General features: G+C 37.4%; 1 protein-coding gene across 2 annotated transcripts; it reads left to right on the plus strand.

Moving 5' to 3' along the window:
- The first annotated feature begins 9,898 nt into the window (after nt 1-9,898).
- Nucleotides 9,899-13,736, plus strand: LOC145068497 (cucumisin-like). Of its 2 annotated transcripts, XM_079015466.1 has the most exons (5): nt 9,899-9,996; nt 12,111-12,199; nt 12,407-12,516; nt 12,599-12,836; nt 13,224-13,736. In XM_079015466.1, the coding sequence occupies exons 2-5, from the start codon at nt 12,126-12,128 to the stop codon at nt 13,474-13,476; spliced, it is 675 nt and encodes a 224-aa protein (XP_078871592.1). In that variant the 5' UTR covers nt 9,899-9,996; nt 12,111-12,125; the 3' UTR covers nt 13,477-13,736. The 2 variants fall into 2 exon arrangements, with proteins under 2 accessions (XP_078871592.1, XP_078871593.1); XM_079015467.1 differs by lacking the exon at nt 9,899-9,996 and having other exon boundaries at nt 11,890-12,199.
- The last annotated feature ends 277 nt before the right edge of the window (nt 13,737-14,013 follow it).

Below are 14,013 nucleotides of genomic sequence, written 5' to 3' on the forward strand. Positions count from 1 at the left end.
GAACTGGGAATTCTCATATGGGGCGTTGTTGTTAGAGACGTTGCCTGACGCAGTTTGGATGTCGACACTGGAGTGGTGCAATAACGCGGACCAGTTATGTTACAGACCTCGTATGTATTGTGGATCTATGAGCAAGCATTCAGGATACTGCTATGCTATAGCAAATAGTGGGATTATCCCCAAGTGTCGAAAATGTTGAGAGGTATGTGGAAGACTCTTTATGGATTGATAGTTATGCGATCAATTTTGGCGTATGTATACGTGCTATGGGGTAGCGACATGTTCCATGTGGATGATGTAGGGTAAGGTTCTGACACTGTGACACTGATTGAGGTTGTGAGGTCATGGTTTAAGTCTCCTTATAGATGGGGGAAGTGAGTATCTCCAGGATGGAGATTTGGATAGTAGAATTGGGTGTAGCGGGGTTGATAGACTCGGTAGCAATCTATACCTACGCTGAGAACTATGTGAGGGTATTCCAGTCATAGGTCATGGGCATAAAGATCGTAATGGATATGTTCCTGCCGTGGCAATGTTGGAGTAGACGTATTGCTGAGGTTGGACGAGTCGTACTCAGTTATGTCGAATCAGAGAAGTTTGAGGGAGCTGCAAGGTTAGATCCTTATGTTCCAAGTATGGATGTAGGCTTGGGTTATGTAAGTGGTGGTATTCCAATCTAGGGTCTTCCATCTTGAGGATGACCGAACCCTATGATTGATTGGACCTGGTATGTTTGGTATTCCAACCTGCGGGTTGATTGGGCCAAACATGCGTGATAATGCGAGGGTATACCATCCTAGGGATGACTCGAGCTGTTATAGGCGTACCTGGTATTCCATCCCAAGGCTGATTGGGACAGGTATGAATGATTATGTGATATAGCTGGCTAATTCATGGGGGTTTCTAGAAGCTGAAGGATGCATCATCCTGTCAGCGCGAAAAGGGAATAGATTCAGGGAGGGGACAGGATGAGTTCCAATATTGCGCGTTACTCGGGTTATTGCCAATTTTGGGAAGGGGAGGATAGTTTGGCATTGTGAGAGGACCCATTGAATCATTTTGGTATCTAACTTTCACAATTCACGAGAATGTGTTCATCGCAGGAAGGTGGCAGTATCATCAGGTGATACTTTGTTGATGTGTGTTGTCAATAAGCAGAAAAGCCGATGGTCGGCTTGGAATATTGGCAGGATACTGCACGAGAAGAAGTTGTTTTAAGAGGGGCACGGTAGTAGCATCTGGAAGGACCTGATTTGATTGAGAAATCAGAGTCTGCAGTGTGGGGGTGTTATCCAAAATCGTGTGTTGTGGTAGGCTTCAAGGGCGAAGCCTAATTTAAGTGGGGGAGAGTTGTAAGATCCCAAACTTCAGAAATATGATTTATGGGCTTAAAGTGTAAATTAAGGAAGCTTCTCGATGAGTAGGTCCGATTACTCGTCGAGTCGAAGCGGGTTCTGGTCGTGAGTTAAGTGACCAACTCGTCGAGTCGGCAACTGGACTCGACGAGTTGGTGCTGGGAAGAAAAAATTGTAATCTTAGGGTTTTCACCCTATTTGAAGGACTTTAAGTCCTCACCTCAGCCTCCTTGTTACCCCTTGAGAGCTAGAAAACCCTAAAATCGTGTGTGAGCCTTTGGAGTGAGCTTAGAAGCTTTGGAAGGAGATTCTAGCAAAGGAGGCTTATAGATCAAGTGTATAGCATCAAGGGACTCGTATAGATCCAGAATCTACTTCAGTTTGGGCACACTTTTGAGGTAACAAGTTGTTACCTTGATCCATTCCTTTCTAGATCAACTTATGGATGGATTTGGGGCCATTTTAGTATGTTTACGATGCATTTCAGATTATGGGTCTAGATCTGAGGTTGAAACTTCAGATCTAGACTTGCCTTGGTCCAAAAAATCATAAAGCATCAGCCCTTGGTTTGGTTGTGAAGCATTCTTGCCTTAAACCCTAGCCCTAGCTTGTTTTTGGCCTATAGCACCTTGTACTCACGCAGCTTTACGTGAGAGTCATGCCCTAGGAGGATGGATCTCAGTATGGAGCCTCTGCATGGCTCAAAAAGTGACTGTATGGATGAAGGACTGAAGAGACTCGGCGAGTCTCATGGGTTGACTCGCAGAGTCATATGATGGTGGACATGGACTCGACGAGTTAGATGAACAACTTGGCGAGTCTGATGAAGATTGTTGTGGACTCGGCGAGTCTGTTCTTCGACTTGGCGAGTTATAGCGCAGAACCCCCAACCTCATATGGTTAAGACTCGGATCATTGAGTTGATTGGTGACTCAGTGAGTTGGACAGGATAGGACTCGGAGATTGATGGACTCGACGAGTCATGGGGTGACTCGGCGAGTCGAGTCATGATATGAGAGTATTCTGAGTTTAAGAGCCCAGTGAGTCAATGGGTTGACTTGGCGAGTAGGTTCAATCAGGAAGGTTGACTTTGGCCAGGACTTTGACTCTAACCTGTTTGATCTTCAAGGGTATATTGGTAAATTGGATATTTATGTCAATGGACCATTGATGGCTATAGGTGTTGGAGACTGGAGCAGTGCTTCAGGATTGCGCTTTCGTGGTTCGGTTCAACAGTTGCAAGGTGAGTTATCCTCATTATACCCAAGGGTCTAAGGCACCAAGGCCGACCCTTTGATTGCTATTTGAGATAGTTACTGCTATTATATGTTAGTTGGCATTTTGGTAGAAAGGATGATTGTGTGTTAGTATTGATTGTTAAATCAGAATCCTGGTAGATTAGATGTGACTATGCTTAGTGACCTATAGTTGGTCTGACTGTGTAAATGCTGGTAGGAGATTACCTGTTATATGTGCACATGTTTGAGCAATAGTAGAGGGTATTCCATCCCGGTAGGATGATAGGGCCCTAGTATGTTGTTTCTGTAGACTGTTATGTGATTATCTGATAGGTGCACATGTTTGTTAGTGTGTGGGCATTGCAACCTGATGGTTGTGGGCCAGGAGTATTCCATCCCGGTAGGATGATTGGACTCGTAGTAGGTAGGGCATTCCAACCTGATGGTTGTAGCCCAAGAATATTCCATCCTGGTAGGATGATTGGACTCATAGTAGGTTGGCATTCCAACCCGATGGTTGACGGCCTCGGCTATTTCATCCTGAGGGATGATTGAACCCATAGTAGTTGTTTTTGTATGTGTAGGTGTGGGCCGAAAGTACTCCATCCTGATAGGATGATTGGTCTCGTAGTATGTTGGCACTCCAACCCAAAGGTTGAGGGCCAAGAGTATTCCAACCGGATGGTTGATTGGGCCTATAGTATGCTGTTCATTGTTGTATGTGTATGGTTATGTGTGTATGGGTATTTTGGTGGAACTCACTAAGATTTCGGGCTTTCAGTTTCACTTTATTGTTTCAGGTACATCAGGAGATCGTGGCAAGGCAAAGGCGTGATCGTACCGCTCCTCATATTTCATGATTTTGTGATTTGGTTCTGGGTATACTCTGATGTTTAAACTATTTTGAAAACAAGTTGTAATTACTTAATGCTTTTTGAATGGATTAAAATGTTTTAAATTGTCGTAAATTTTATGATTGTTACAATCTGTTACCTGAGAATACAAATTATTTTGAAAAAGGTCAACATATATAATGTTGGTGAGTTCATAAGCAGGTTTGATATGAGAATGTTTGTATAGTTTGTAAAACCCAGAAAATCCGATATTTCCTGAAATGGAAATTGTTTACTAAATAAGTGTGATGATCCATAAGTATATGCGTGAATGATTTCAAACGTGTAAAAGTGATATGTTTCTCATAATAAATTTTTGTATTATAGTTGTTGAAAGTAAAAGTGAAAAATGTTGTTCCCCAGGAAAACCCGATGTTTTCCGATGTAAATAGTATGATCTTTTTGTATTATTGTATCGTCACAATCGAATGGATATGATTCCCTATGATTACTTAGATGGTGTTGGATCTCTATGTGAGTTGCTATAACCATGCATAATAATGACTAATTCGTCTGTCTTGGCATTCTTGCGAATGCCGATATTGAATTAAGATTTTGTCACCCGAGACTGGCCGAGTCTAACTGTAGCGAACATCTTAGGTGTGGGGGAGTCACCCCCCTATACATCTATACACAAACTCTCGCTCTCCCTCCAGGAGACTCTTTTTATAAATACAGACTACGACCGACACTCTTTGGTGTCACCTGTTATTTCCCACTAAATCCAACTGAATTTGATTAACCTTGTTTGACAACCTGGTTTTTGTTTACTTAAACCAAAAGGTAAGCCTAACAGACGAACACAAAAGGGCAACAGAGGCCCACTAATCATGTATGTTATTTTAGGCTGTCGAGTATGCGACATACGCGTTAGTCCATCACACATACGACAAATTTTTGGACCATACTAGCAATGCAATTGGGCCACTAAGGCTCGCCAGCATGTAAAAGCCATTGAGGGTCCGTTAGGCATACAATTGGGTCACCAGAAGCCCAATAAACATGTGTGATTATATTAGGCCCAAGAAATCATGATATTGGGTCATAATGCCTAATAGCACGAATAGAAGATATTTGAGCCCAATCATTAAATCTTTTATGGTTTGTCGAGTTTAAGTTCGTAGTGTTTGTATTTGTTGTATGCTAATTGTTTATTCGCAATGATAAAACAAAAATATCTTATCGTTCGATTTATAACGAAGCTTATATATATATATATATATATATATATATATATATATATATATATATATATATATATATATATATATATAGGTTTAGGTTCTATGGAAAACAAAAAACCCTATAATTCATTAAAATGCATAAAAAAATACTTACAGATCACAAAATTTCTTTTTGAATTTTTTTATCAAAAAATCGCAACGTTTAGGTTAAAATCGCTGAATGTTTTTTTTTACAAAACAAAAATGATTTCTTTTCAGTGAAATTTTAAAAAACGCTACGATTTTTTAATAAAAAAAATTCAAAAAAAGTTCTGTGATGTCTTGGTATTTTTTATGCATTTTTTTAATGATTTTTAGGGTTTTTTTGTTTTTCCAGTAACCCTTCCCTATATATATATATATATATATATATATATATATATATATATATATATATATATATATATATATATATATATATATATATATATATATATATATAAAGCCGTGTGTTATGAAATAGATATTTGAACCCAACGATTTATAATTGTTTATTTGGTCTTACAATATTTAGCACGAATAGAAGATATTTGAGCCTAATCATTAAATCTTTTATGGTTTGTCGAGTTTAAGTTCGTAGTGTTTGTATTTGTTGTATGCTAATTGTTTATTCGCAATGATAAAACAAGAATATCTTATCGTTCGATTTATAACGAAGCTTATATATATATATATATATATATATATATATATATATATATATATATATATATATATATATATATATATATATATATATATATATATGTTTAGGTTCTATGAAAAACAAAAATCCCTAAAATTCATTAAAATGCATAAAAAAATACTTACAGATCACAAAACTTGTTTTTGAATTTTTTTATCAAAAAATCGCAACTTTTAGGTTAAAATCGCTGAATTTTTTTTTTTTTTTACAAAACAAAAATGATTTCTTTTCAGTGAAATTTTAAAAAATGCTATGATTTTTTAATAAAAAAATTCAAAAAAAGTTTTGTGATGTCTTTATATTTTTTTATGCATTTTTTTAATGATTTTTAGGGTTTTTTTGTTTTCAAATAACCCTTCCCTATATATATATATATATATATATATATATATATATATATATATATATATATATATATATACATATATATAAAGCCGTGTGTTATGAAATAGATATTTGAACCCACCGATTTATAATTGTTTATTTGGTCTAACAACATTTAGTTTGACCAACTCTCTGTGGGCTCTCTAGCCCTAACACTTTGGACCACTGGTACTATCTCTGGAAACTCTAAATCATGCATATCACATATCACAATAACACACATAAATAGCATACAAATACACTGACACATAACTCAGCAGTATACTAGCATATAACTCTGTTACCACTCTAGGTAAGTATAGTGAGAAGACTCACCTCAGATGTCTTGGTAAATCTCCGACTCGATGGAAATATGGTCTAGCCTCCGCCTAATCACATAAAGTAAAATACTCTCATAAATATAACTCTCGAGACTAGACTCAACCCTCTCTTGACACAAAGACCCCATTGTTGACCAAACCCTCAAAGTCAACAAAGTCAACGGTCAGACTTTGACCCGACTCGCCGAGTGCACTTGGGTGACTCGGCCAGTCTATGTGTGTCCACTGTCCCTCTAGTCCCACATGACACGTCGAGTCTTTCCCCTGCTCGACGGGTTACACCTGGCAAGAATCGCGGGGCCACCCCGACTCAACTCGCCGAGTCCAATTATGAACTCGGCGAGTTCCACCTTGAACTTCAGTCCTCTAATTCCTTCTGACTCACTGAGTCATTCCCCCAACTCGGCAAGTACTTACTGAGTGAACTATGGGGAAACCCTAACCCTACTCGTCGAGTCTGCTCTTGGTACTCGGCGAGTTCATGCCATGCTTGAGCTCAAATGAGCTCCTGAGGTCAGATCTGTTCCTCTAACTCATAGATATGGCCTCCTAAAGTAATAAAAACACGTAAAGTTTGGATCTTGATGCCCATGCAAGGACCCAATGGCTTTATTTGAAGAAATGGCCTCAATATGCCACCCTAAGCTCATATAACCCAATGACACCCCATAAAGATCAAGAGGCTTAGATATCTGGACCTCTTTGGATCCAGATCCGCAACCTCAACACAATAAGGGACCAATTGCACTAACAATCATACTTTAAATGGGCTAGAAACCCTAACTCTCAAGGATTAACACCCAAAACTGAAGAAGGATCGAATATATACCTCAAGATGAAGTCCTTAAGCTCTGAAATCCACAGATTAGCACCCTCTTCAGTTTCCTCTTGCCTTGGTCACCTTCTTCTTGCAAAATCACCTACACAAGGATCAAAAATGGCTTCCTTTCTCTCTCAAAACGCTCACACACTATGGGGTCTCTCTCTATCAACTGGTAGTCGCAAATGAAGGCCATAAGGGCCTTTAAATAGGTCTCAATCCCCGGAAATTAGGGTTTTATTAAACAACGTGGACTCGCCGAGTCCACTAGTCGACTCGCCGAGTCCGGTCATTAACCCGGATGGAAAATCGCGACACTACTCGGCGAGTCTAAGCATCAACTCGCCGAGTCCCTCCCAAAATCTCCAAAAATGAATGAATAAATAATGTACCTGAAAATCCGGATGTTACATGATTTTGAAAACATTTTGGGTCTTCGACACTACCATGTTAAAAGCATCGAGCGCAAACCTTCTACGGTTGTGTCTATGTACGATAGGGAAAAACCATCACAACCGCCACCATTGTCACAGCCACAATCAAAGGCAACAAGACTATCTGATTTTAAATTATTTGATATATACTTTGTTATAGTTTGATGTGTTGGTATTTGTAGTTTGTAATTGTTAGTTGCTTATATTTGGTAATTGTGAGTTTGGTTATGTTTTGGTAATTATTAGTTTGGTAATATTTTATATGTTGGTAATTGTTAGTTTGCATATAGTTTGATATATTGGTATTTTATAGTTTGGTAATTGTTAGTTTGGTTATGTTTTGGTAATGGTTATTTATGTGATAGTTTAATATGTTAGTAATTGTGAGTTTGGTAATAGTTTATATGTTGTTAATTATTAGTTTGGTTATAGTTTGATATGTTGGTATTTTTGGTTTTGTAATTGTTTGTTTTGTTATGTTTTGTTATGTTTTGTTAATTGTTACTTTGGTAATGGTTTGATATGATGGTAATTGTTAGTTTAGTAATAGTTTGTATGTTGCTAATCGTTAGTTTGGTAATAAATTGTATGTTGGTAATTGTTAGTTTGGTCATAGTTTGATATTATATATGGTATTTTGTAGCTTGGTGATCGTTAGTTTAGCTATACGTTTGTAATTTGTAGTTTGGTATTATGTTGCTTCTTTTGTAGTTGGATATGGTTCAAACAATGCTAAGAGACTCAATATGTAGTGTGGCACTTGAAGAACGGTTTCTATCATTGACACCATGAAGAAGTGATACTAGAGGGAAAGATGGGAGAACGAGCGGAGCGATGATGACATGTAGCTAGTTTTAGGATTTATGTAATGTTTTTAAAATTCTAACATATTTGTACTTGAACGGTTGATTAATATTTTGCGATTAATATCGTATTATTAAATTTATGTTTCGATCTATTGATTTGTAATTCATATTTCGTACAAATATATATATATATATATATATATATATATATATATATATATATATATATATATATATATATATATAATGGTTGACACATTTAACGGCGATGCATAGCATTAGCGGTGACTTTTTGAGTATTAGCGATGAACCAACAACGACGACCTTTTCGCGGCGACCCGTCGCCACTAATACCTATGCTTTGTCGCCACTAAAGGACTTTATTCTTGTAGTGTTAGTTTTCTTGGTTGCTGTAAGTTTTTCTAATTTAGCTAAATGAGGCTGATTTTTAGGTTCTCTTATTACTTCCATTTATGTTTTACTAAATATATTTCCTGCTTCCCCTAGGATTAGGTAAAAAAAAATAGAAGGTTCTCATATAACATCCATTTATGTTTTATGAAATATTGCTGATATACTGCATCCCCTTGGATTCGGTAGGAAAAAAATAAATAAATAAATAAATAAATAAATAAAGCATCCTCTTGACAGCCAACGCCCACGCCCAACACCAACTTACACCACACCACAGGGCCCATTGTGCAATGGCAAACAGTGGAACACTAATAATATTTTGGGTTACAAAGTTTAAACCTAGAATATTTTTTACGGAATTCGGCACTTCAACCGCTAGTTAGTATTGAATTACTGCTTGAGCCTATTGACACAGTGAGCTAAGTAATCATTAAAGATTGTTGTGTTCTCATATTTGAGTTCTTTAGATCAAAGTTCCCAACAGTCACTTCAAAGCTCACTTTTTTGTTGGTTGCGGTGTTGTTCTGCTTTCCCCAAGGGTCACAAAGCATTCCACTCTGTTCTGTCAAGAGAAACTTCTGAATGTTGAATGGTTCATCTTGCTGTCATATTTTGCTGCTCTACTTCAGTTGTTTGGATCAAGTGCTGGTGCGTTTCAATGTTCTCTCTTCAATGCATGCATTCTTTTTTCATTGAGCATCTGGGTTTTAGTGCTGTTGAGTTTTAAGCAGTAGCTATTCATGAAGTCCGATCTTATATTCCTGTCTCAAGGCAGGTTCTTTTTTTGGATTTTGGTTCTGCGGTGGCTTTTCTCTCCGTTTGGTATCTTGTTTATAAATGGTGTACCTTGCTAGAGGGTTGTATTTAATACTATTAGCTATTAAAAAAATATCATTCCAGAATTAAACTACACAGATAAGGCAAGAAATTATTTCATTCCAGATTTGACAATTTGAAATACCAAGAAAACTCATATTTACAACGTTTTATTCAAAGAAGTGAATATTTAATGTTGACGACATTATTTTCTTTGGAGGGTCGATTGTTGAGACTCAAATATGTCTGTGATCGTTTTCATGAAGAATATATATCATAAAAGTAGCAAATATGAGTTTCCTCATGAAATTGTGGACTTGTGGTGGTATTTTAAAGTTAAAGATACCTCATTATGGTGTTGCAGACAGACGTTGGTGGATTTACAGGACCATATATCCATGGTGGTTATTCAAAGGCATGGACATTTTCCTTGATATTTATCAAACACAGCTAGACAAATTTGTTTATAAATACACACATATGAATGTTGAATTATCAAGCCAAACATATCTTCAATGGCAAACCAACTCTCTCTGCTTTTAAACCTATGCTTGCTACTATTGCTTCTACCTTTATCAATTCAAGCCGAATCTGAAGGCAACCGACAGGTACATGTTTTTATTCCAACTTTTTAAGACATATTCATACCCACAATAATCAATACAATTTGTATGACAATAAAAAGGAATCCCCCGCATATATAGAGGCCGCCTTATCTTAATTTTTTTTTTGAAACAGCCGAAATTTTATAGAGCAACCCAAATAACGAGAAGCTAAAAGGGGGCAGGATAAAAGAAACAGTACAATAACAAAGTACAAAAACAAAATACAGATTAAAGAGATGGGGAAATATCTCAGTCTTCCCACCTCTCACAGTTGCCACTCCCTCTACATTTCACCCATAGGAATACAAGGGATTTAATGTTCTCCACTACTCGATTAGGCGCAATAAACATTCCTTTAAAAATTCGTTCATTTCTGGCTCTCCATAGGCACCATATGAGACAATAGCATATTGCTGTGAGCCTTACCTTACTCTTCCCATTACCTCTCTAGTTCGCTGCAAATTGTATCAAGTCTCCGACTGTTTCCATCTGAGGTCTGATGATGTTGCACCATTGAAAAATCATATTCCTCACCATAGTTGCGTAAGGACACTTAACTAGCAGGTGGTCACAACACTCGTCTCCGCTAATACACGAGCTACAATAAGTAGAGCCTAACTTCAAGCCCCTGCGATTGAGTTCTATGGCCGAAGGAATCCTCCCCATGTTGGCTCTCCAAACAAAAGCAGATACCTTTATCGGAACAGTTTTCCCCCAACTAATTCTCAGTTCACCTGCATTTGTGATTGATTTGTTTTCAATTCTGCTTCTCATTAAACCAACACAGTAGTCCCCATCAGGTGCAAGGGTACACCGAAACTGGTCCTCTCCATTACTAGGGGTCGTATTAGCGATATCCCTCAGTAGAAGGTTGTATTGTACTGACAAGCCAGCCGAACTAGGGCATACATACCACCTACCTGTAAACCCGTTTTCCCCAATGCGCTCAGCCACCGAACACGATTTTTTCCTCTCCAGCTCGTATAGACCCGGGTATTTTTCTTTGCGAGTGGTGTTTCCCACCCAATAATCTCTCCAAAATTGCGTTTCCGTCCCAGACTTGACAGATTTTTTAAAAATATTGTTGTACCCGATCCCCAATTCTTCAATATCATTTTTAATGTTTGCAATGTTTCCCCATACTCCAGCAATCTTCTTTTTATGTAAATATGCCATTGGTTTGTTTCTGAGATTATGAATCCCACTAATGACCCTAGCCCAAAGTGATTTCGGCTCTTTATTTAGACGCCACCACCACTTAATCAACAAAGCGATATTTAGAGATCTGATGGACCCAATCCCCAGTCCCCCATGCTCCTTTGGTGAAGTGACCTTCTCCCATGACACCCAATTAATTTTCCTGTTTCCTTCCGATCCTCCCCACAAGAATCTACGCCAAATCTTTTCCAGGGACTCCACAACTCTCTTAGGTGCCCTAAATAGGGACATAAAGTAAGTTGGTAAATTCCCAAGAACAGCTTTTACAAGCGTAAGGCGCCCTCCAAATGACAGGGTCCTGGATTTCCACCCTGAGAGCTTAGACTGGAATTTTTCTATTATAGGCGTCCAATATTTTGCTTGGTTCATGTTTGCACCAATAGTGACGCCAAGATATTTAAACGGCATAGTTCCCGCCTCACAGCCCAAGATATTCGCCCATTGAGATGTTTCAGTCGCCGAAGCACTAGTACCAAATACTTTTGATTTAATGAACCTTGCACGGATCCTCAAGTGCCTTATCTTAAATAAAAAGGGAAATTCTAACATGTGCCATAAGGGCACAAATGACAAACATTAATTAATGACAAATCGTATGATAATTAAATATGAAATGCATTAATTGTAAGGATTATTAATATAGTTAAATGTGAAATACATTAATAATCTCCATAATAAATGTATTTTGTATTGAATTATGGTAATATTTTCATAATTAATATGATCCCTTACGCACACATTAGAAAATCTCTAAATAAAAATGCTTCCGATTCAATTGATAAGCAATCGTTATTTATTTTGAATGTCAAGAAATTGTATAACTAAAAGAAAAGCTAGCGAGAAACTAGCTAGGGATACATGGTGTATATAGGCCAGTCGAAGTAACTGGTATCATGCAGGTATAAGTGGTGTATATGGGACACAATACTCTAGACGATGCATCTGCCTCCTCCCTTCACTTGAGCATGCTACAACAAGTTATTGGCAGGTCACTACCTCATTTTAGTCTCTATATTTAATGTACAACATGATATTTCTTATGTTAGAGTTTCAAATGTTCCCAACATTTGAACAGACACTAGCACAAGAACTATGGACATTGATATAAGAGGTTAAATGGAAACCATAATTAAAGTGATTTCGTTAATTTTAAATTTGGAAGGTTTGATATTTTTGACATTTGACAAGCATGTAGGGATTCAGCGAACCATATGCTTCAAAGATACAATATGCTTCAAAGATACACTAAAAGCTTCCATGGATTTGCAGCAAGACTTACTGAAGAGGAGGCTGCAAAACTTTCAGGTGCGCATATATATGTGTCATTAAACATGCAGGAGATCATATGAATTCATTTTAAGCTTGGAAATTTCATATATACATATAGGAATGGAGGGGATTGTTTCTGTGTTCCCAAGCAGAATGAACAAAATGGCAACAACAAGTTCATGGGATTTCTTAGGTTTTCCTATTACAGCCAAAAGATCAACAAAGGAAAGTGATATCATTATAGGGGTTTTTGACTCGGGCATTTGGCCGGAATCACCTACTTTCAGTGATAAAGGATATGGTCCTCCACCTGCTAAATGGAAGGGGATTTGCGAAGCCAATTTCACTTGCAATAAGTAACAATTAATTTTCTTTATATGTATATTTGTTTAAATCCTGCACCAATTTTTTTTCAGATCATTTACAATGCATTGCATTCTATAAAGTTTTATGGATTGCTACATCATCTTTCTTCATACAAATCCATGACGTTTTCCTACAATGCATTAAATCCTCAAAAGTTCAATATATATAACATTATAAATGTTAATTTATAGTATTTACTTAAAAAATAGAAAACTTTTTTTTTCTGTTGAATACCTAAGTGTTCATTAAACTTCAAATCCATTGAATGCCAAATTGCAAATACACTTATCACCAAATTCAACTCTGTCATTGAACTTCCCATTGTGGATGCTATCAATGTTACGAGTTTCTGATTTTTTTCTTGGTAATGTAAACAGCATAATTGGAGCTCGACATTTTAAGGCAGACGGAATGTACGACCCAAAAGAGTTCAAATCACCACGCGACGATGATGGTCATGGATCCCACACCGCATCCACCGCTGCAGGAAACATAGTATCGAATGCCAATCTTCTTAGCCTCCACTCAGGAACAGCTCGTGGGGGTGTGCCCAGGGCCAGAATCGTAGTATATAAAATTTGTTGCACTACAAGGAAAAAGGCCATTACCGGCGCCAAAAGTCGCCGGTAATACTAATAACGGCGACGCGTCGCCGGTACTAAGTCGCCGCTACTGCATCGTCGCTATTGATCAGTTTGTCGCCGCTAATGAAAAAAGTCGCCGCTATTGATTATGACGCCGCTAATGAGTATTGTCGCCGCTAATAAGCTAGTCGCTGGTAATGACGTTTGTCGCCGGCAAAAGTGTCGCCGGTAATAACTTTTGTCGCCGGTAAAAGTGTCGCCGGTAATTTTTTTTCAATTTTTTTTTAAATAATGATTTTGGTTGCAAACAAACATCCAAATACAATTAAATATCAATATTCGATTAAATATCAAAACCAATAGTGTCGAAGCTAATTACAAAACAAACATCCTATTAAATATCAAACATAATAGTTTCAATGCAAATTACAAACAAACATCCAAATACAATTAAATATCAAAAGTCATAATATCCGAGTAGCAAACAACAAAATTTTTACAATCTACCAAGTAGCAAAACGAGACAACATATGCAAATAAAACCCATCCTTACATACCATCATCGTCGTTCCCATCGTTTCCT

Source organism: Lactuca serriola, chromosome 8 (assembly GCF_051521515.1).
Source record: "Lactuca serriola cultivar US96UC23 chromosome 8, Lser_US96UC23_V15, whole genome shotgun sequence".
NCBI lineage: Eukaryota > Viridiplantae > Streptophyta > Magnoliopsida > Asterales > Asteraceae > Lactuca > Lactuca serriola.

Excerpts from the sequence above, each read along its gene's own strand:
- LOC145068497 (XM_079015466.1), top strand. The coding sequence starts at position 12,126 with ATGGGACACAATACTCTAGACGATGCATCTGCCTCCTCCCTTCACTTG. Across the intron at positions 12,200-12,406 it reads CTACAACAAGTTATTGGCAG|GGATTCAGCGAACCATATGC; the intron begins GTCACTACCTCA and ends ACAAGCATGTAG. Across the intron at positions 12,837-13,223 it reads GCCAATTTCACTTGCAATAA|CATAATTGGAGCTCGACATT; the intron begins GTAACAATTAAT and ends TAATGTAAACAG.